Raw genomic sequence first — 23,944 nt, 5'->3', positions numbered from 1 at the left:
CCGAGACTTCGGGCAGGGCCCGTCCCCAGCACCAGATTTACAGGTAGGTGGCGTTGGGTCGGGTCGGGGGGTTGGTGGGAGGGAGGTCGATTCGGTTCGGTTCGGGGGGAGGAAGAGGGAGGTCAGGTCGGGGAGAGGGAGGTCAGGTCGGATCCAGTCAGGGGGCGGGGGTGGGGGGGAGCGGGAGTCGGGTCGGGTCCAGTCGGGGGGGACCGGGAGTCAGGTCCGGGCCGGGGGGGGGGGGGAAAAGAGAGCGGGAGTCGAGTCGGGAGGAAGCAGGAGCTGGGTGTGGGAGGAGCTTTATTCACGCAGCCCCAGTGAGGCCATTCGGCCAGGGCTAGGGGCTGCGTGCTTCGGGCCCCTCCCACACAGTTTTGGGCGCCTGGAGCTACTGCACTTGCGCGCCCACTGTAGCGCGCATGTGCAGAGGTCCCGGCACTGTTTTCAGCGCAGGGACCTGGCTCCGCCCCCTACAGCTCCTGCTGCGCTGCGCCGAGGGCCAGAGGACCTGCAGGGTGGTGGAGAATATGGAGGGTTTTTTTAGGCGCACTTTGTGGCGCGAAAAACGGGCGTCCAGGTCGGGACTGCGCCGAGCTAGGCGCGGCTCGAAACTTGGGTCCATAGTTTGGAGAACGAGTTTAATGAATGTATACAAGATAGTTTTCTAGATCAGTATGTTGAGGAACTAATTAGGGAACTGGCTATTTTAGATCTAGTATTGTGTAATGAGAAAGGGTTAATAAATAACCTTGTAGTAAAGGGGCCTTTAGGGAAGAGTAACCATTATATGACTGAATTTTATATTGCGTTTGAAAGCGATTTAGTCAAGTCTGAAACTCGGGTCTTAAAACTAAACAAAGCAAACGACGTAGGTATGAGGGACAAGTTGGCTAAGGTAGATTGGGAAACTACATTAAAAGGTATGATGGTAGACAAGCTACCATTTAAAGAATACATAATTTACAACAAATATACATTCCTTTAAGGCACAAAAATTGCATAGGAAAAGTGGTCCAACCGTGGCTAACAATAGAAGTTAAAGATAGTATTAGATCAAAGGAACAGTCTTTATGGGCCTAAGTTTCCACATGATTTGCGCCTGATTTTTTAGGAGCAACTGGTGGAGAATGGACTATCTTAGAAATCGCAATTCTCCACATTTTTTTTTCTGCAGTTCCAGTCAGGTAGAACAGTTCTACTTTGGAACAGAATTTTTTCTTCAAAAGGGGGCGTGTCCGGCCACTGACGCCTGATTTGAAAGTTTCCACAGTGAAAATGTACTCCAAACTAAAGTCGAATGGAGCCAGTGAAGATTTTTGTAGAACTGAAAAAACCTGTTCTACACATTAAAAAATCAGGCGCAGGTTACAAATTAGGCGCCCAGAACGAGGTGGGGGGGGGGGGGGAGGGAACTCATTAAATTCTACAATAAATCCTTATTTATACTTCTACAAATATTATACAAATAAATCCAACCTGAATAAACATTTATAAGCCAAGAAAAGATTAAATAAACCATCTTCCTACCTGTGTGAAAGTGCTTCAAGCCAGGGAGAATTCTGCAGCCGTTCGTGCCGCTGAGCGGGAGGGAGGGAGGGAGAGATAGAGGGGGAGGGGGAGAGAGAGAGAGAGAGAGAGAGAGAGAGAGAGAGAGAGAGAGAGAGAGAGGGAGCGGGTGTCGGGTGGGGTCTGGTCGGTGGGGGCAGGGGGTTGTCGAGTCCGGTCGGGGGGCGGGGAAGCAGGAGCTGGCCGTGGGAGGAGCCTTATTCACGCAGCCCCAGTGAGGCCATTTAGCCAGGGCTAGGGGCTGCGTGCTTCGGGCCCCTCCCACACAGTTCGGCACTTGGAGCTACTGCACTTGCGTGCCCACTGTAGCGCCCATGTGCAGAGATCCCTGCACTGTTTTCAGCGCAGGGACCTGGCTCCGCCCCTCCACAGCTCGTGCTGGCTGCGCCGAGGGCCAGAGGACCTGTAAGTAGGTGGAGAATACCGAGGATTTTTTTAGGCGCCGTTTTAGGCGCGAAAAACGGGCGCCCAGCTTGGAAGGGCGCCCGTTTTTTTTCTTGTGGAAACTTGGGCCCATTATGTTGCTAAAGTGTAGTAAGCCTAAGGGTTCTAGAATTCAGCAAAGGAGGACCAAGAAATTGATAAGGAAAGAGATAAAAGAATGAGTAAAGTAGTAAGGGACATAAAAACAGACTGTAAACGTTTCTGTAGGTATGTAAACAGGAAGAGATTAGTGAAAGTAAACGTGGGCCCATTAGAGGCAGAGATAAGAGAAATGATAATGGTAATAAGAAAATGGCAGAGACATTAAACAAATACTTTGTATCTGGCTTCACGATAGAAGACACAAAACACATTCCGGAAATAATGGGGAACCAAGGGTCTGCAGAGAATGAGAAACTTAAAAGAAATCAGTATAAGTAAATGGTGTCAAATCACCTGGGCCTGACGACCTGCATCCTCGGGTTTTGAGAAAGGTAGTTGCAGAGATAGTGGATGCACTGGTATTAATCTTCCAGAATTCCCTAGATTCCAGAACAGTCCCCAAGAATTGGAAGGTAGCAAACATAAACCCGCTATTCAAGAAAGGAGGAAGTCAAAACAATAGGGAATTTTTGTCCGGTTAGCCGGACATCAGTAGTGGGCAAAATGCTAGAATATATTATTAGGGGCATGGTAAAAGTGCACTTAAAAAATTGTAATATTAGGCAGTCAATATAGTTTTATGAAAGGGAAATCATATAACTAGTGGGATGGATAAGGAGAAACCAGGGGATTTTCAAAAAGCATTCAATAAGGTGCCACACGAGGTTATTACACAAAATTAGGACTCATGGGATTAGGGGTAATATATTGGCATGGATTGAGGATTGGTTAATGGACAGAAAACAGTAGTAATAAATGGGTCATTTTCAGGTAGGTGGGCTATAATTAGTGGGGTACCACAAGGATCAGTGCTTGGACCTCAGCTATTTACAATCTATATTAATGACTTAGATGAAGGGACCGAGTGTAACGTATCCAAGTTTGCCGATGATACAAAGTTAGGTGGGAAAGTAAGCGGTGAGGAGAACGCAAAGAGACTGCAGAGAGATATATAGACAGGTTGATTGAGTGGGCAATAACATGGCAAATGGAATACAATATGGGGAAGTGTGAAGTTATCCACTTTGGTAGGATAAACAAAAAAGCTGAATATTTTTTGAATGGTGAGGGACTGGGAAATGTTTGCATTCAGAGTCCCCTATAACTGCAATCTTTCTACTCTGCATCTATTCCCCTTGCACATGCAGGTACAATAAGCAATTAGGAAAGCAAATAGTTTGTTAGCTTTTGTTACAATGGGATTAGAGTACATAGAAACATAGAAAATAGGTACAGGAGTAGGCCATTCGGCCCTTCGAGCTGCACCACCATTCAATATGGTCATGGCTGATCATACAACTTCAGTATCCCATTCCTGCTTTCTCTCCATATCCCTTGATCCCTTTAGCAGCAAAGGCCAAATCTAACTCCCGTTTGAATATATCTAACGAACTGGCCTCAACAACTTTCTGTGGTAGAGAATTCCACATGTTCACAATTTCTGAGTGAAGAAGTTTCTCCTCATCTCGGTCCTAAATGGCTTGCCCCTTATCCTCAGACTGTGACCCCAGGTTCTGGACTTCCCCAACATCGGGAACATTCTTCCTGCATCTAACCTGTCCAATCCCATCAGAATTTTATATGTTTCTATGAGGTCTCCTCTCATTCTTCTAAATTCTAGTGAATATAAGCCTAGCGATCCAGTCTTTCTTCATATGTCAGTCCTGCCATCCCAGGAATCAGTCTGGTGAACCTGCACTGCACTCCCTCGATCGCAAGAATGTCCTTCCTCAGATTAGGAGACCAAAACTGTACACAATATTCAAAGTGTGGCCTCACTAAGGCCCTGTACAACTGTAGTAAGACCTCCCTGCTCTTATACTCAAATCCTCTTGCTATGAAGGCCAACATGTCATTTGCCTTCTTCACCGCCTGCTGTACCTGCATGCCAACTTTCAATGACTGATGTACCATGACACCCAGGTCTCGCTGCACCTCCCCTTGAAGTCTTACGACAATTATATAAGGCATTGGTGAGACCACCCTGGAGTTCTGTGCAGAGTTCTGGTCTCCTTACCCAAGGAAAGAGGGAGTGCAACGAAAGTTCACAAGACTGGTTCCTGAGATGAGCAGATTGCCCTATGAGGAGAGATTGAGTAGACTAGGCCTATATTCAATAGAGTTTAGAAGAACAAGAGGTGATCTCATTGAAATATATAAAATTCTTAAGGGGCTTGACAGAGTTAATGCTGAGATGATGTTTCCCCTGGCTGGGGAATCTAGAACACAGGGTCAGTCTCAAAATAAAGGGTTGGCCAGTTAGGACAGAGAGGAGAAATTTCTTCACTCAAAGAGTTGTGAATCTTTGGAATTCTCTACCCCAGAGAACTGTGGATGCTCAGTTGTTGAGTATATTCAAGACAGAAGTCGATAAACTTTTTGGGACCTGTAATGTCTGTAAGCTTGTAATGTTTGTAGCTCCACACTGTGGATTTGGATGTATTGTGTACTGCAATTGCAGAGTTAATCATTAAACAGAACTAGGCACTTTCCGGAGACTTCCGAGAGAGCTGCCTCCATGTTAGGAGCTGTGTGTGCTTGTGCTCTGTGAATATATCACAGGACTGAAGGAATTTAAGGGATATAGGGGTAGTGCGGGAAGGTGGAGTTGAGGTAGATGATCAGCCATGATCTTGTTGAATGGTGAAGCAGGTTCAAAAGGCCAAATAGCCTACTCCAGCACCTATTTCTTCTGTTCTCCCTTTCCCAGGTTCTTTTCCAGCTGTTTTGAGGTGTCCCTTAACCTGGCTCTGGGTAGGCAACAAACCCTTTGGGACTCTCGATCCTGATAGCAAAGAATACTACCTATCCCCTAATTAGAGTCCCCTATAACTGCAATCTTTCTACTCTGCATCTATTCCCCTTGGACAGCCTCCTGCTTCATGGTGCCTTGGTCGCCATTCTGGCTGCCCTTCCCACAGTCTTTCTCCTTATCTTCACAAGTATAGACTACTTTGTACCTGCTGGACCTCCTTCACTACCTCTCTTACCTGGCTGACTGACAGGCACACTTTCCCCTTCCTGCACCTGTGTTTTTCTTTGGTGTGTGACTGCACTCCGGAGTAAATTATCCAGTAATTCTTCCTCTTCCATGTGTCGGAGTGTCTCCAGCTCGGACTCCAACTCAACGAGTCTGAGCCAGAGTGGCTTGAGGCAAAGACATTTCTTCAAATGTGGCTGTCTGGGACAGTCTTGCTATCCACCTACTCCCATATACTACAATCCCAACACACTGTCTGCACTGCCATGTCTTTATTAATTACTTAATTTTAGTTATCTGTAGTTTATTTGTTGAACGAATTGGTCACTTGTGGTCCAAATTTATTAAATCGGTGAATTTAGCTTGTTGTTAAATAAATTAGTTATTAGTTACTGCGATATTACTTAGCTATGTCAGTTATTAGCATCTTTAAATGCAGTTAGAATTTAATCACTGAGTTATTTTCCTTTGACCTGCATTATTAAATCCTTGCTAACTTAAACTTAATACTACCCACTAAAGATACTAAACACACAAAGGCTTTTCTAGATACTTGCCCATATACTTATTTTCATTTGCTCAGGTCCTGCCGCTCCTCTATGTTGATTATGACGTCACTTTTTTTGTAATGATTTACTGATTCACTGTTGCCCCTTGGTTTAAATTACTCAGCACCTCCTTCCCCCACTGCACCAAATTCCCACTCACCAAATTCCCGTTGCCATTCTGTTTAGCAAGCCACTCAATTTATCAGATTCTCTCAGCTCTGTGGGGTTGGGCTGATTCTGCTGGTCCCTTCTCCCTCTCTTCCCATAAGATGTACTTCAGCATCATGAAATGCAACTCAACAAAGAAGCGGCAAAACTTCCCAAAGCCAACAACTGAATATTTACTCCCTCCAAGTCTGGATTCAAACCGACATTCGTCGTTAGGAGTCAAATACACTACATCTCCAATTTAATCTTTCAATACAGTACAGTGCAGTGCAGTTTTGGACTCAACCCTGTAGGAAGAATGCGGAGGCAATAGAAAGTCTACAGCACCGATTGGGATGCTGCATAATATGAGAGAATACATACCTGAAGAAAGACTTGAAAAATTCTCATTATGGGTGATTTGATAGAAGTGTTTAAAATTATGAGGTGATTTAATATAGGCATTTAAAATTATGGAATGATTTGAGAGGTGTTTAAATTATGAAGTGATGCATTCGAGTAGATAAAGAAAGCCAGACTTGCATTTATATAATGCCTTTCACAGCCTCAGGACGTCCCAAAGCACTTCACAGCCAATGAAGTACTTTTTATAGAGTACACTTGTACTGTAGGAAAGGTGGCAGCCAATTTGCGATCAGCAAGCTCCCATAAACAGCAATGTGATAATGACCAAATAATCTGTTTTAGTGATGTTGATTGAAGGATAAATATTGGCCACTACACCGTATATAACTCACCTGCTCGTCTTCAAAATAGTGCCAAGGGACCTTTTACATGCAGCCGAGAGCGCAGACGGGGTCTCGGATTAACCTCCCGTCTGAAAGACGGCACCTCAGACATTGCAGCACTCCACTGGAGTGTCAGCCTAGATTTTTTTGCTCAATTGTCTGGAATGGGACAATAACCTTTTGACTCAGAGGCAAGAGTGCTATCCCACTTATATAGACTGTTTCCAGTGGTTAAGGGGTCTAAAACCAGGGGCATAGATAGAAGATTAAATGCAAGAGTTTTAGGACAGCAAATCATTTTTTTATACAGAAGATTATGACTATTGAATGCAATACCCTGTTGGTGATTGAAGCAGAGGCTATGTCAACATTTAATAGATTAGACAGGTGGTTGCAGGAAAGGAATATGGGAATAAGACAGTCACATGAGATTAGGTCTACTGCTGATGTGGAAGATAAACCAACATGGACTAGTTGGGCTGAACAGCCCGTTTCCATGTTGTAATTCTACATCAGGCTGTTGAAACATAAGAAATAGGAGCAGGAGTAGGCCACTTGAGCCTACTCTGCCATTTAATATCATGGCTGATCTGATCATGGAGTCAGCTCCACTTCCCTGCCCGCTCCCCATAACCCTTTATTCCCTTGTCAATCAACATTCTGTCTAACTTCACCTTAAATTTATTCAATGACCCAGCCTCCACAGCTCTCCAAGGCAGAGAATTCCACAGGTTTACAACCCTCAGAAGAAATGTTTCCTCATCTCAGTTTTAAATGGGCACCCCCTTATTCTGAGACTATGTCTTCTAGTTTTAGTTTCCCGAGTGGAAATATCCTCTCTGCATCCATCTCGAGTCCCCTCCTCATTATCTTATATGTTTTAATAAGATCACCTCGCATTCTTCTGAACTCCAATGAGTACTGCTCAACCATAAGTCAACCCCTTAATCTCAGGAATCAACCTAGTGAACCTTCTCTGAGCAGTCTCCAATGCAAGTATATCCTTCCTTAAATAAGGAGATCAAAACTGTACACAGTACTCTAGGTGTGGCCTAACAAATACCCTGTACAGTTGTAGCAGGACTTCTCTGCTTTTATATTCTATTCCCCTTGAAATAAAGACCAACATCCCATTTGCCTTCCTGATTACTTGCTGTACCAGCATACTGACTTTTTGTGTTTCATGCATAAGGACCCCCAGGTTGCTCTGTAGTGCAGCTCCATTTTCTCTCATGATAAATATGAGAAATAAGATATCTGCTAAGCTCTAGTTATTTATGAGTATGACACACTGAAATTGAAGCTTAGACTGGATACTTTTCATAATTACTGCTTTTTTAAAACAAAAAGTACTTTTAAATAAGTAAAGGCAACGTGACTTCCACAGAATAATATTCCCATGATCTCGAGTGAAAGAACAAGTTACACTTAAATTCAGATTTCCTTTAAATTGCAGAACAGACCCATAAAACAAACTTGGATGACACCCCACCCCCGCCCCATCTTGAATACACATTACATCAATGATTACACAAGAATAAAACCACATTACAATTATCCCAATAATGTTTGTGCACTTGTACTAGAGTGGGAATATCCTTATGCTGCAGAATCTGCACCATAAATATTGCAGAATTTTTTCTTCCACCCTCTTTTTGTGTCAATAGTGTAGTGTGATCTGGTCCTGCCTTCAATGATGTCCAAGCAAGATACAAGAAAGCACACTAGAATGGTTTGAGAATGTATCTTTGAACTTCTTCCCCTCCCACTTCACCTCAGTTCTGAGCCTCCCCTTTCTGAAAACTCACTGTGGATAACTGCTGCAATTCCAAGAAACAGTAACTTAACAGGATCCAAATGCTGTGGTACAAATTTAGGAGTTTTTCATACAACTATGGTACTGCTCAATTATGACTGCGTATACTGTGTAACACTTGAGCACTGTAAAATCATTTTCAATATGCATCTCTTTTGCTCGCAAAAATAATTTTCTCTACAATTATTTCTCTCGCCATCCCTTTTCATTATTGATTGCACAGCACCATCTAGCCAGAGTGCATAAACAGCCTCTTCCCAAGCTTCTGTTAATGCTGCTATCGGAAGATGTACAAGTCTGGCTCAAGGCAACTTGACTTCCAATTAGCCCCCTCTGTGTAATGCCCCTAGACCATATTCAATTATTTAATTAACAATCCAATCAGGATTAAGAATATGCCACTTGGACACAAATTACCATTTTCTTACTCCGTAGTACAGTATGTCATCAACCTTGTATCCTCAATCAGGGCAAAATATTTGTCTCAATTTTGTATCAAGTGAACACCTACTTCTCAAACCCACAGGTATGGCCCAATCTACCCCCCCCCCCCCCCCCACCCCCCCCAACATAATGCTAAACAGGAATAAGCCATACCAAAGTTTAGGATTATTCTATTATCTATATTAGACTTGAAAGTCATACTTGGGAAACCTTTGTTGTTTGGAGAGAAAACAATGTTGCATCATCTTAATTACAAAGGAATTAAATGACATTTGTGTCACGGTACTGAGCACTTGCAGACAAAGTAAAAAAGGTTAAATACTTTTTGATGAACATACTAGGCTACCATCTCGCGCTTTATTGAAACTGCATTTCTCACCTTTTAAACCTGAGTGGATAACAGTGGGTGACAAATCATCATAGTTGTTCATCATGCTGATATCCCCAGATGTGAAGCTAACAGTCAGCAGTGGCTTGTTGTTTTGAATGGGTAGGGGGTATACTGCTGGACCATCTGCAACACAAAATGCACAACCAGGACTTACAATTTCTCGGCCTCGTTAAAACTAGATTCATTCCTGAACGGGAACTATTTCTCCATCAATCACTCCAAATGGCACCAGTTGAGACAATTTTAAGATAGTTGATCAACTTAATAGATTTAAATAGGAATTGGAATTTACATCCAAGTACTCAATTTGTAAAAAAAAATATACCTGCATAGAATCATTTTGCTCTGTAACCAATGAGGAAATATACTGAAAGCGATCAAAGCATGCAAATTATGAGTCTTGATTTTTTTTTAATTTACATTATTTTGTTCTACAAATTCCAGCCCTCCCCAATCCCTGCATCCAATGCCAGTTATTTATCTTCTCAATCACCAGTTGAATAGGTGCAAAAACGCACGCCTCTGAAAGGAAAACCTTGAGAAAGTATACCACCGGTCAAGTAATTTTCCTATCCATCTGGTAACGTTTTCTTGGCTCGAGCAGCTCAGGATCAACTAGTAAGCCACACTCCATTTCAACCAATGGTATATGGCAAGCTGCTCAACCATGCAAGATATTCGCAGCCAGGATCAATTCCTGTTACATATACATTCTAACAAGGAGCACTGGACAATGATCAAGAACAGGACCCTGGCCAATCTTGTTCCTTGTCCTTAGCCCAGTGGCACTGAGGCCAGTTGCGGCACCCAAATACTGGCCAGGGTCAAATCAGCTAGATCAGCACAATGACAATCAAACCTTCTGTATGGATTAGTATTACACAGGGCAGTGCTTTTATTCAGTAGTCCCTGCAAAACTTTAAGATAAACTCACCATGCTTTTTAAAAAGTAGGGAGAGAGAAAACAGGGAATTATAGACCGGTTTAGCCTGACATCAGTAGTGGGGAAAATGTTGGAATCAATTATTAAAGATGAAATAGAAGCGCATTTGGAAAGCAGTGACAGGATTGTCCAAGTCAGTATGGATTTATGAAAGGGAAATCATGCTCGACAAATCTTCTGGAATTTTTTGAGGATGTAACTAGCAGAGTGGACAAGGGAGAACCAGTGGATGTGGTGTATTTGGACTCTCAAAAGGCTTTTGACAAGGTCCCACGCAAGAGATTGGTGTGCAAAATCAAAGCACATGGTATTGGGGATAATGTCTTGACGTGGATAGAGAACTGGTTAGCAGACAGGAAGTAGAGAGTAGGGATAAACGGGTCCTTTTCAGACTGGCAGGCAGTGACTAGTGGGGTGCCGCAGGGCTCAGTGCTGGGACACCAGCTATTTACAATATACATCAATGATTTGGATGAAGGAATTGAGTGTAATATCTCCACGTTTGCAGATGACACTAAGCTGGGTGGCGGTGTGAGCTGTGAGGAGGATGCTAAGAGGCTGCAGGGTGACTTGGACAGGTTAGGTGAGTGGGCAAATGCATGGCAGATGCAGTATAATGTGGATTAATGCGAGGTTATCCACTTTGGTGGCAAAAACAGGAAGGCAGAGTATTATCTGAATGAACAGATTGGAAAAGGGGAGGTGCAACGAGACCTGGGTGTCAGGGTACATCAGTCATTGAAAGTTGTCATGTAGGTACAGCAGGCGGTGAAGAAGGCAAATGGCATGTTGTCTTCATAGCTAGCAGATTTGAGTATAGGAGCAGGGAGGTCTTACTGTAGTTGTACAGGGCCTTGGTGAGGCCTCACCTGGAATAGTGTGTTCAGTTTTGGTCTCCTAATCTGAGGAAGGACATCCTTACTATTAAGGGAGTGCAGCGAAGGTTCACCAGACTGATCCCCGGGATGGCAGGACTGACATATGAGGAGCGACTGGATCGACTGGGCCTGTATTCACTGGCGTTTAGAAGAATGAGAGGGGATCTCATAGAAACATATAAAATTCTGACTGGACTGGACAGGTTAGATACAGGAAGAATGTTCCCGATGTTGGGGAAGTCCAGAACCAGGGGTAACAGTCTAAGGATAAGGGGTAAGCCATTTAGGCCCGAGATGAGGAGAAACTTCTTCACTCAGAGTTGTTAACCTGTGGAATTCTCCACCGCAAAGAGTTGTTGATGCCAGTTCGTTAGATATATTCAAGAGGTAATTAGATATGGCTCTTATGGCTAAAGGGATCAAGGGGTATGGAGAGAAAGCAGGAAAGGAGTACTGAGGTGAATGATCAGCCATGATCTTATTGCATGGTGGTGCAGGTTCGAAGGGCCGAATGGCCTACTCGTGCACCTATTTTCTATGTTTCTATTTTTGGTTTTTAAAAAGTGTGTGTTTAATTTTATAGCTTAGAAACTTACTCAGCTGAATTGCAGGCAGGTAATGTTAAATTTATACAGAGTATTGTGTGCAGTTCTGGTCTCCATACTATAAAAAGGATATTGAAGTACTAGATAAAGTGCTGAAAAGGTTTACAAGGGTGTCAGCAGGAATTGAGAGGATGCAACTATCAGGAAAGATTGAGCAGGCAGTTGCTCAGGAAAAGAGAACACCTGATAAAAGTCTTTAAAATTACAAAGAAGTTCAAATAGGATAGATGTGGAGAAATGATTTCCACTTGAATATAAGATGGCCACTTGCAGATTTATCAGCGAAACTGCCATTATGCATGTATGCAGTCTTAAAGAATGACAATCACAAAACCAAGGTCAAATTTAAACCTTCTCGCACAAGCACGTTACCTGTAAGCTGTGCGGGTGCCCACCACTCAGCAAGCTGTGAAGGTACCGCACAGGCCACTCACAAGCTGCCCCATTAAGGATACTGCACATGCGCTGCTGCAGATTTAAAGCTACCACGCATTGAAATAAACAGGCTCCACACCCACGGTAATATTCAGAGGGAGCATTGACCACATGATCTCAATTTTGCAAGAATGCACATCTGTGGTCATTATTCCTATTTGAATCAACCTTCCAAGCTTTCCAATTTTTAATTTTCAGAATATAAGGACCCTTTTAAAATCCAAATGCCATGCTGTTTATAAAGCAATCGCCATATTGGTTGAATCAAATATGGCAATTACCGTTTTAAGTCCCAAGAGTTGAAGGAGCAAGATAGAGCAACCTGCAGGAGCAGAGGATGCCTAGGATTCAAATTACAGGGCTAGCTAGCCAGAGTTGCATTTAATGGTCTGAAATGAATGCTCGTGTATTACATTTCTGTGATTAATTGTATTGTTTTAAAACTATACAAGCATGGAAAGCACTTTAATTTCTCCTTCAATATGTCATCCAAGTTATCAAGACCGTCCCTCCACAAATGATTAACGTCACTACAATTGGAGACTAAAGATTAAAGAGGTACTAATTTCATTAAAAATTGTTTGTCGACAAAGAAAAGTTTATCACACACATTTCAATGACAAATTGCATCAAAAGCCATACTGTGCTGCTTGTAAACAGTGTCATTATAATAAAAGGAATGCATGCCTCTTTGGCTTCTGCATAAAAGACTTGGATTCATACAACGCCTTTCACCACCACCGGACATGTCAAATGCTTTACAGCCAATGAAATACTTTTGAAGTGTAGTCACTGTTGTAATGTGGGAATAAAGGTTTGCCAAACACAGTCCCATGAAGACAGTGCCCCCCCACCCCCCCCCTGATATATTGGCTTCAAATGCTAATTGCATTAATTAAGTTATGAATTTTTATCTTTATGGCAGGAAACAAACGCTTAAAAAAGCTGCTTTTTTCCAAATTTGGAACTGTCCATTATGTAGAACGAAAATCCCTTTTTACGGTTTTAGTTCTAAACAGCAGGTTCCAAGTTAAAATACAGGACTGAAGCAATTGCAAACATTCCATCCTGGTACAATATTTAGTAACCATGAAGATTTTATTTCTAGAATTTCTAGACCACAAGTGTAATAACTTAGGTTTATGCATGGATACCTTGTGGTGGCGAGTAGTCATCAGAGTCTGTGTCACTCTCACTACTATCCTCTACGAGGAAACTAGGATAATTCCAAGACATTCCCAGGATACCATCAGATTCATGAAGTAATACATGAGCCAGCATACGTCCATGGCAATCCATTACTATCACCTGTCCATCAGCTGTACCAAACAGCACCTACAACGAGATACAAAAAGTGAAGAGACAGTAAAACACCAAAGAACCAGAGCTTTTTGCTGTTTCAATAATATTCTCTTTGGAAATTGATGCCAAACAATTTAAAGCAAAATATTGAAGCAACAGTGAAACTGAAGATGATCATTCTATGCAGCGCAAGCATGGACCTCCCAAACCATTAACCGTTGCTTTACATGGATTGGGTTTAAGGGCACAGATAGTAATTTTGTACATACAACAGCCAAATTGTTGCTCAGTCACATGCCAGTGATATATTTTTTGCCTTCACTAGGCTTTCTAACTTGTCACCATGCCAGTCCAGGAACAATATAGCTGCTTCTTGCAGTCTGATTCAGCTCAACATTGCATTTATCACTGTATTTGACAAGAGATGGCATTGAAATACTCCCTGAATTACATGTACGCTATCCTAAATTCATTAACTGCAAAAAGATTTCTAAAATAAAAAGGGAAAACCCTTCAGTTAAAATGAGGTTAAACAAATCTTAAAATAAAAAGGATCGTCAGCATTGTCACAAATGCAATCAGCTTGACAGTTGATCATTTTTTCCAACAAATAATAACTTGCCGAATTCGCTGGCAGCCTAGATAATAATCCGCCAGTTTACAGTTACATCTCTATTAAGTTAATCCACCTCTCACAATGGGAATCAGTAACTAAGTTAGCTCACTTACGCAGTCATCAGCATTCACCGTTTTACACTAAAGAAATGCAAAGATTGACTGACATAGATGGAACACAACAAAGGAATTGGATTATTTTTCAAGACAAATTAAAAAGGAGTACTGATATCAAGGCTCTGAACCTTAGTATTATGTATATATGTATCACAATCCGAAAGTTTTGTTTTAGTCTAGCCATACAGCAGACATCAGATGCAATGCATTAACTTATTAGAGGCTACAATTCTATGGATGCTACAAAAAAGACATTTCAGGATTCATAAACAAATTGGAAAACGGTTAAAATCTCTTCTCACCTTCAAGCATTTCATAAAAATGTGATAGATAATGCAGTTGATATAAACCCGCGTTTGGTTGTGTTCTGCCATTTATATTACTCCTGAACAAAAACAATGTAGCCTTAAAACAAGGATGCAGGATTTTATTTTATTTTAGAAGCGACTTTTAAATACTTAATACTTCAAAATATAATAAAAAGGCAGATCACATCTTCATCTATGTACATAAGAACATAAGATATAGGAGCAGGCGTATACCGTGTAAATAGTGCCAATTGCTTACAATGTTTGTAGGTGGCACTATTAAAGGGCCTTCCCAGCTTAGTGCACTTGGGTAACATTTTGGATAATGTTTTGCACGTCCTCAACCCACATGGCTCTGCAATCCCACGACAAATAACATTTGCTTTGAGTCTGCATGAGCCAATTCCAGGCTCACTTGTGCTGCTTTCTCTTGGTCCTCACCCCCCGCCTTTTCCCAGTCCCAAATTCACTTTTACTCATGTTCCATCACATCAAAAATAGCCTCTACCTGGCTAATCCCAATGCACAACTTGCTACATAATGCCGACCATCATGTTGTATATCCTTGATCTTAAAATGACGAGACAAAACAAATTGTTAAAGGAACATGTGTCAGCTTTAGACTGGAAGAGATATAGAAGAGACGGGACACAGTGAACGATTCAATTGAATAGGAAGCGTAAGCCCTAATTTTCTACAGCTCTGCCCAGAACATGCAACCCTGCTGGCAGTGGATATGGGTCAGACAGATCCCTCACCTTGCAGGCCTGATTCACACTGCACTCATTTTTTTGGCAGACGATTTTGGTGGAAATGGAAAGGCCTTGTTGCAGGCATGCGCAATCCACATGACCTACGTTAATTGTGCAAGTTAGACCATACACAAAATTTCCCGAGGTCAGATGACATTCCCTAGGTCAGCTTGCTGCTAACTCATGTAAAATGGGGACACAACAGGGAAACAGGCCTGACCTAAAATGTTTGTTACATCTAGTTTGCAGTTACTTGCTTGAATACTAGTTTCTTTTGGCAGTGTGCATTTCTCTGCTTGTGCAGTGACGGTCTCGGAAACTTTTTTTGCTCACTCCACTTTTTCGCCTCCTCTATTCCAAAGAAAACAACTCCATCCGATCCCATGGTGTTGCAGTCTCACAGGAAGATGTTGAGAAAGAGGATTACACAGACCAGGGCCGGCGCAATCATTAGACGAAATAGGCGCTAGCCTAGGGCGCCAAAATTTGGGGGGCACCAAAAAATGGCGTGGATCAGATCTTGCGGAAGTTTACTTTGTAGCTTCACGGGGTGTTGTGCTGAACAAACTCGGGAACAAGTTCATCTGAAACTTAACAGTTGCTTCCAACACAAGTTACACTTTAAAAATAATAGAGCGTTGAGCTTTGAATTGTTGGCCGTATTAATGAGATAGTTTATTTTAATTGAACATCTTGGTCGGTGGAGGCGGCACCACTTTAATCTAAAGTGCGCGTCCTAAATGGTTCTAGCCCCGGAGAAGCTGTTTAAGCCTGGCTGAAGTTTCACGGGCTAACGCGATTGTGCAGCTGCTGACTCAGCAGAGAAGGCCGACTTGGGCAGACTATCTCGCGTCCCTCCTCCTGCATCTCTTGATTTCCACGCATCTCCCCCACAATGTCAGTTTCTTCTCCTGCGGATGATGCACAGAAGGAAAACCCCGCCCCGGAGTTGGTGCCTGCTGCTGTCTTTCAGGACCAACAGTTCAGAAACAACATTTATTATTAGACCAATTACCTTTTCACAACAGCGGTCCCACATAACCAATGCCATTTTGGGACCATGCTTTGATCGTGCATGAATCATACTCCTTTAATGTACAATCATGCAAAAACAGATCTCTATTTACACCAGATGTGTTTCTCCAAATTCGCGAGATACACCACTGTTTAATCCTGATAAGAGCATCATTAAATTGCCCAAGAATGTTACGCTTGAACCAAGATTACACTTGAATATGGATTTCTATGCATGGCAGATAACATGGATAACTTCCAAATCTTGATTGAATTATCCATTATATAATAGGTGAGTATTTAATCTTTTTCTTTTCATTTCCTTATCAGTATGTAACCTTTGGCATTGTTGACAAATTAAGTTAATTTAAGGGTTAAGTCACGGCAGGAAAGCCCAGACCCGTGTCATGCTCCTCCTGTGCTATGTGGGAAGTCAGGGACGCTCCCAGTGTACCTGACTACTATGTGTGCAGGAAGTGTGTCCAGCTGCAGCTCCTGACAGACCGCATTGCGGCACTGGAACTGTACATGGACTCACTATGGAGCATCTGCGATGCTGAGGATTTCGTCAATACCACGTTTAGTGAGTTGGTCACACCGCAGGTAAAGGTTACTCAGGCAGATAGGGAATGGGTGACCATCAGGCAGAGCAGTGGAAGGAAGGAAGTGCAGGGTCATCTCCCTCCAAAACAGATATACCATTTTGGATATTGTTGGGGGAGATGACTCATCAGGGGAAGGCAGCAGCAGCCAAGTTCATGGCACCATGGGTGGCTCCGCTGCACAGGAGGCAGGAAAGAGAGTGGGAGAGCTATAGTGATACGGGATTCTATTGTAAGGGGAATAGATAGGTGTTTCTGCGGCCGCAATCGAGACTCCAGGATGGTATGTTGCCTCCCTGGTGCAAGGGTCAAGGATGTCTCGGAGCAGCTGTAGGACATTTTGGAGGGGGAGGGTGAACAGCCAGTTGTCGTGGTGCAGATAGGTACCTACGATATATTTAAAAACGGGATAAGGTCCTACAAGCTGAATTTAGGGAGCTAGGCGTTAAATTAAAACGTAGGATCTCAAAGGTAGTAATCTCAGGATTGTTACCAGTACAAATAGCAGGATCGTTAAGATGAATACGTGGCTTGAAGAATGGTGCAAGAGGGAGGGATTCAAATTGCTAGGACATTGGAACCGGTTCTGGGGAGGTGGGACGAGTACAAACCGGATGGTCTGCACCTGGGCAGGACCGGAACTGATGTCCTAGGGGGGAGTGTTTGCTAGTGCTGTTGGGGAGGGTTTAAACTATGTGGCAGGGAGATGGGAATCTATGCGGGGAGACAGATGGAAGTAAAATGAGGGCAGAAGCAAAAGGTAGAAAGGAGATAAGGAAAAGTGGAGGTCAGAGAAATCAAAAGGCAAAAATCAAAAAGGGCCACATTACAACATAATTCTAAAAGGACAAAGAGTGTTAAAAAAAACAAGCCTGAAGGCTCTGTGTTTCAATAAGGTGGATGAATTAACTGCGCAGATAGCTGTTAACGGATATGATGTCATTGGGATTACGGAGACATGGCTCCAGGGTGACCAAGGCTGGGAACTCAACATCCAGGGTATTCAATATTCAGGAAGGACAGACAGAAAGGAAAAGGAGGTGGGATAGCTTTGCAGGTTAAAGAGATTAACGCAATAGTAAGGAAGGACAATAACTTGGATGATGTGGAATCTGTATGGGTAGGGCTGCGGAACAACAAAGGGCAGAAAACGCTAGTGGGAGTTGTGTACAGACCACCAAACAGTAATAGTGAGGTTAGGGATGGCATCAAACAGGAAATTAGGGATGCGGGCAGTAAAAGTATAGCAGTTATCATGGGCGACTTTAATCTAGATTTAGATTGGGCTAACCAAACTGGTAGCAATACAGTGGAGGAGAATTTCCTGGAGTGTATTAGGGATGGTTTTCTAGACCAGTATGTCGAGAAACCAACTAGAAGGCTGGCCATCCTAGACTGGGTGATGTGTAATGAGAAAGGACTTATTAGCAATCTTGTTGTGCGAGGCCCCTTGGGGAAGAGTGACCATAATATGGTAGAATTCTTTATTAAGATGCAGAGTGACAGTTAAATCAGAGACTAGGGTCCTGAACTTAAGGAAAGGTAACTTCGATGGTATGAGACGTGAATTGGCTAGGATAGACTGGCGAATTATACTTAAAGGGTTGACGGTGGATAGGCAATGGCAAACATTTAACGATCACATGGATGAACTACAACAATTGTACATCCCTGTCTGGAGTAAAAATAAAACCATGGCTAACAAGGGAAATTAAGGATAGTGTTAAATCCAAGGAAGAGGCATATAAGTTGGTCAGAAAAAGCAGCAAACCTGAGGACTGGGAGAAAATTAGAAACAGAGGAGGACAAAGGGTTTAATTAGGAGGGGGAAAATAGAGTATGAGAGTAAGCTTGCTGGGAACATAAAAACTGACTGCAAAAGCTTCTATAGATATGTGAAGAGAAAAAGATTAGAGAAGACAAACGTAGATCCCTTGCAGTCAGAATCAGGTGAATTTATAATGGGGAACAAAGAAATGGCAGACCAATTGAACAAACACTTTGGTTGTCTTCACTCAGGAAGATACAAATAACATTCTGGAAATACTAGGGGACCGAGGGTCTAGCGAAAAGGAGGAATTGAAGGAAATCCTTATTAATCAGGAATAATTAATGTTAGGGAAATTGATGGGATTGAAGGCCGATAAATCCCTAGGGCCTGGTAGTCTGCATCCCAGAGTACTTAAGGAAGTGGCCCTAGAAATAGTGGATGCAGTGGTGGTCATTTTCCAACAGTCTATCAGCTCTGGATCAGTTCCTATGGACTGGACGGTAACTAATGTAACATCACTTTTTTAAAAAAGGAGGGAGAGAGAAAATGGGTAATTATAGACCGGTTAGCCTGAAATCAGTAATGGGGAAAACGTTGGAATCAATTATTAAAGATGAAATAGCAGCGCATTTGGAAAGCAGTAACAGGATCGGTCCAAGTCAGCATGGATTTATGAAAGGGAAATCATACTTGACAAATCTTCTCAAATTTTTTTGAGGCTGTAACTAGTAGAGTGGACAAGGGAGAACCAGTGGATGTGGTATATTTGGACTTTCAAAAGGCTTTTGACAAGGTGCCATACAAGAGATTAGCGTGCAAAATTAAAGCACATGGTATTGGGGGTAATGTCTTGACGTGGATAAAGAACTGGTTGGCAGACAGGAAGCAAAGAGTAGGAATAAACGGGTCCTTTTCAGAATGGCAGGCAGTGACTAATGGGGTACTACAAGGTTCAGTGCTGCGCCCACAGCTATTTACAAAATACATCAATGATTTAGATGAAGGAATTGAATGTAATATCTCCAGGTTTGCAGATGACACTAAGCTGGGTGGCAGTGTGAACTGTGAGGAGGATGCTAAGAGGCTGCAGGGTGACTTGGAAAGGTAAGGTGAGTGGGCAAATGCATGGCAGATGCAGTATAATGTAGATAAATGTGAGGTTATCCACTTTGGTGGCAAAAACAGGGAGGCGGATTATTATCTGAATGGTGACAGATTAGGAAAAGGGGAGGTGCAACAAGACCTGGGTGTCATGGTACATCAGTCATTGAAAGTTAGCATGCTGGTGGTGAAGGCGGCAAATGGCATGTTGGCCTTCATATCGAGGGGATTCGAGTATAGGAGCAGGGAGGCCTTACTACAGTTGTACAGGGCCTTGGTGGGCCACACCTTGAATATTGTGTACAGTTTTGATCTCCTAATCTGAGGAAGGACAGTCTTGCTATTGAGGGAGTGCAGCGAAGGTTCAGCAGACTGATTCCCGGGTTGGCAGGACTAATATGAAGAACGACTGGATCGACTCGGCTTATATTCACTGGAATTTAGAAGAATAAGAGGGGATCTCATAAAATTCTGACAGGGTTGGACAGGTTAGATGCAGGAAGAATGTTCCCGATGTTGGGGAAGTCCAGAACTAGGGGACACAATCTAAGGATAAGGGGTAAGCCATTTAGGGCCGAGATGAGGAGAAACTTCTTCACTCAGAGATTGTGAACTTGTGGAATTCTCTAAAACAGAAAGTTACTGAGTCCAGTTCGTTAGATATATTCAAAATGGAGTTAGATGTGGCCCTTACGGCTAAAGGGATCAAGGGGTAGGGAGAGAAAGCGGGAATGGGATACTGAAGTTGCATGATCAGCCATAATCATATTGAATGGTGGTGCAGGCTCGAAAGGCCGAAGAGCCTACACCTGCACCTATTTTCTATGTTTCTATGCAACAGCAACTTGAGATTTTTTTTCCCCACAAAATCCAGCACACTTTTCAAATACTTGTTTTCGGTTAAGTTGACTACAATCCCTTCCCTGTGTGTTTAAATGGAGCAAGCAACTTGGGACAAGGAACTCATTGAAATAGGGGCAATGGGTTGCCAGTATTCCAAAGTCAGATGATGAGTAATTATGTACACTATCTTGGGGACCATTCTCAAATGTCTCCAGCCACCCCAAGGTGATTCTCTTGTTTTACTTGCTGGGTTTTTCTATATGGTTACTGAGCACTAACTTTGCTGGGCTATTCGGGCAGTTGTTTATCTGTGACCCAAAGCTGTGTTGTTTCCATTCCCTGCTGTTACTCTAGTTAAAGGGTAATCGTTGATATTGCGTCGCTTCTGAGGCTGTTTCACTCCTGCACCATTTCGTATTTGATTTTCTTTCAGTCGGAATGACATGACGGGGAATTTAAAAAATCACGTTTGGAGGAATCATGTGATAGATTGGTGAAGCTGCGGTGCATCACATCGGTACTCATGCACTTGAATTCCAAACGGTCTAATAGCACCAGTCTTGAGAGGAAAGGGGCATCTTGTGCAGAGTAATCAGGGTGCTCAGTGTAACGAGCCACTTGTACTAGTTGTCCACAGGAACTTTTGAGGAAAACACATAGCCCGAAACTCAAAAGCAAGCCATTAAAAGAGATTCAACAGTGGGCACACATTAAAACATATACACAAAAATAAAACGGAAAGAAAACATACTTATTGCAATCCATTATTAAAATTCAAATGTCAAGCTACCCTGATTAATTTGGCCGAAAAGGTACCTAACCCAGGTGCCCTTGTGAGATTGGGAATGGGGGTTTATGTTGAGTGGGGGCGGGGGGTAGAAGTTTGGGCACAACACGATTTGACATTTCTGTAAGGAAGTTCCCGTTGATGGTCTTTCACTCGGCTTGTCTCCGCCCTTCTCTCGTTTGGATTCACCCGACTTAATCCCCTTTTAGCAGGTTATTCAATTCCCGCCTTTCGTGAATTATAATACAAATATGGAGATGAGCTCAGCCAGTCATCGAGCGGAGGCTCTACCCTATAAAAAACCATCGGAAAATACCTGCCCTTAAACTAAATAAATAAACAGGCCCTCTGATGTGGCGGCGGCTGGGATCCCACTGGGTGTGGTTAGAGAGGAAAGGGGACCTGGGGGAGGCAACGCTCTCCACCAATCACATCCAGCCCAACTAGGTGGGCATCCCACCCAGATCCATCAGGGATCCGCCAAGCCCACTCAATCCATCCCTCGTCAGCATCTCTCCACTGTCACCAGCAGGCTTTGATCCACTGCTTTTGGGCACCCGATCGCATCCTTTGAGAACAAATCGCTGAGCGAAAAGCATTTCCCCTCTTTCCCCCCCCCCCCCACACCCCCACACCTAGAAGGTGTTGTTTTGATGGCCCTGCGCGCTGGGACCACTTGGTTTGATCAGGTCTTGCACAGAGTTCGGTTGCAAGGATCCTGGTCCCAGCGATCGAGCAGCTTGCTTTGCCTGTCTGCCTCAGAGAAAGCCATCAACGAGGACCAGTACATCTCGGATAACTGGAGTTGAGGTGGAGGGGATTGGCAGGGTGCCAGGTGAACAGCTTGCCTAGGGTGTCAATTACCCTTGCGCCGGCCCTGACAGAGACGGACACATTATATAAGCAGGGGGTTTTGTTATAGACAGCTACTTCTAATAATGGACATATCCTGCCACTGACCAACTTTTATTTTCCATATGCATCATCCCTTCAACGTTGGATACCTTGCTTTGGCATGGCTGACCCACTGCCTCGCTGAAATCTGGCTACGTCAAGATAGATAGGAATGGAATCAGGCAAGGGCAGTTCCACTTAGCTGAACAATGGAGGTGAGGCGTTGGAGGAAGATGACATGGCCAACTGTGTCAAAAGTTGCAGGCATCCAGATTGCTGTGGATGCTCAAATCAATGAGTATATTCAAGACTGAGATCGATAGATATTTGGGCACCAAGGGATTATGGGGATAGGGCGTGAAGGTGGAGTTGAGGTGGATCAACCATGATGGCCCTGAATTTGTGGTTGGAGGCTTCCGGTGGGGAAATGCCTCTGATCCGCAAATAAAATGCCCATGTACCTGGTGGTCTGAAAAGTACCGAGATTTGAGGTCCTGGGGCTCTCTGGGTACACGCGGGGAAAGGTTCAGTATCCCGGGGGGCATGCGTTTCGCAAGCGCCCTGGGATCATGTGGACTAGCCCAACGAATTATAGAAGAGATCCCCATTCATACTTATGTACGGAAACCCCAGAAGTATGAATGGGAATACCCAAAAAAATACTCTACACTTCAAATAAATAAAAAACATCACAAATTAATTAAAATGGCATTTAATTAAATATTTAAAACAAAAACATTTTTTGAAAAATAAATGTACATGTTTTAAAGGGGCTAAAAATAGACTTACCTTATTTCACAGGTTTTAAATGTATAAATTGATAAAAATTTTATTTTTCTTTTTTTGAAATTCATGGGCATTCGTTGGGCAGCGCAGGCCCCTGGAACATCGTGGACCACTCGGACCTGTGAGAGAACACCACAGGTCGGGAGTATAAGAGCTGGAGCATGCCACTGCAGCTTCCAGCATGAGCTGACACAGATGTGCGGCGACTTTGAGGTCGGCAACTGGGTGACATCACCAGGATCCAGATCGTCGTTTGGAGCGTGGGCAGAAACATCGGCTAGGCCCTGGCAAGGCAGAGGAACGGGAAGGTCGTGGCGGACTTGCGACGAGTGATCAGGGCGGAGGAGCAATGAGGGATCGCGGCTCAGATTTGATGGGTGATCGTGGCGGAAGAACGGCGACATAATGCGGCGGAGGAGCAGCGAATGAGGGTACGGGGCTCAGAAGAGCAGAGGGCCCAGGGGCAGCATGGGCCAGTCCACACTGCGATGTGTGCGCGCACTAGGTCCGTGCAGTAGAGCAGGTCTCCAGTCATCCTGGTTAATCCTTTGCCTCTGGATAAAGGCCTAGCTCTGTCAAGCCCGTGTGGTGGCTGATGTGCAACAGTCACCACGCGTTTAAAAAAAAATCCACGCACAGGCAGCTTCCACCCCTTCAATTGGAGTTCAGGACTGGAACATCGGGTCCTTCATTGAAACATCTGTGAACTCATGTGGAAGCAAGTCATCCTCATTCGAGGGACTGCCTATGATGTTGATGGTGGGCAAATAGCCCAGCTCTCCGCCAGCAAATGCGCTTTTCCTGGGATGCAGATGATCTGTCAAGAAAATTCTTGATATTTTGCGCACGTCGTATGCGGTCATAGGGGCTGCAAATTACAGCCCGATTTTATTGAATCTTTTTGGAGCAAGCTCGAAGAGCCGTATGACCTACTCCTGCTTCTCATGTTCATTTATATAGTGCCT

General features: G+C 43.5%; 1 protein-coding gene across 1 annotated transcript in view; it reads right to left on the bottom strand.

Annotated features, from left to right (window-relative positions):
• Positions 1-23,944, bottom strand: part of LOC139273295 (tubby-related protein 4-like) — a 93,164-nt gene that overhangs the window by 3,982 nt on the left and 65,238 nt on the right. The window contains exons 5-6 of the mRNA XM_070890023.1: positions 13,242-13,422; positions 9,215-9,349 (exon numbers count right to left, since the gene is read on the bottom strand). Coding sequence (XP_070746124.1) covers positions 9,215-9,349; positions 13,242-13,422 — 316 coding nt within the window. The remainder of the gene's footprint in view (positions 1-9,214; positions 9,350-13,241; positions 13,423-23,944) is intronic.

Source organism: Pristiophorus japonicus, chromosome 9, assembly GCF_044704955.1.
Source record: "Pristiophorus japonicus isolate sPriJap1 chromosome 9, sPriJap1.hap1, whole genome shotgun sequence".
In the NCBI taxonomy this organism is placed as follows: domain Eukaryota; kingdom Metazoa; phylum Chordata; class Chondrichthyes; family Pristiophoridae; genus Pristiophorus; species Pristiophorus japonicus.
Note: the sequence above shows the minus strand (reverse complement) of the source record. Positions and strands in the feature narration are given on the sequence as shown.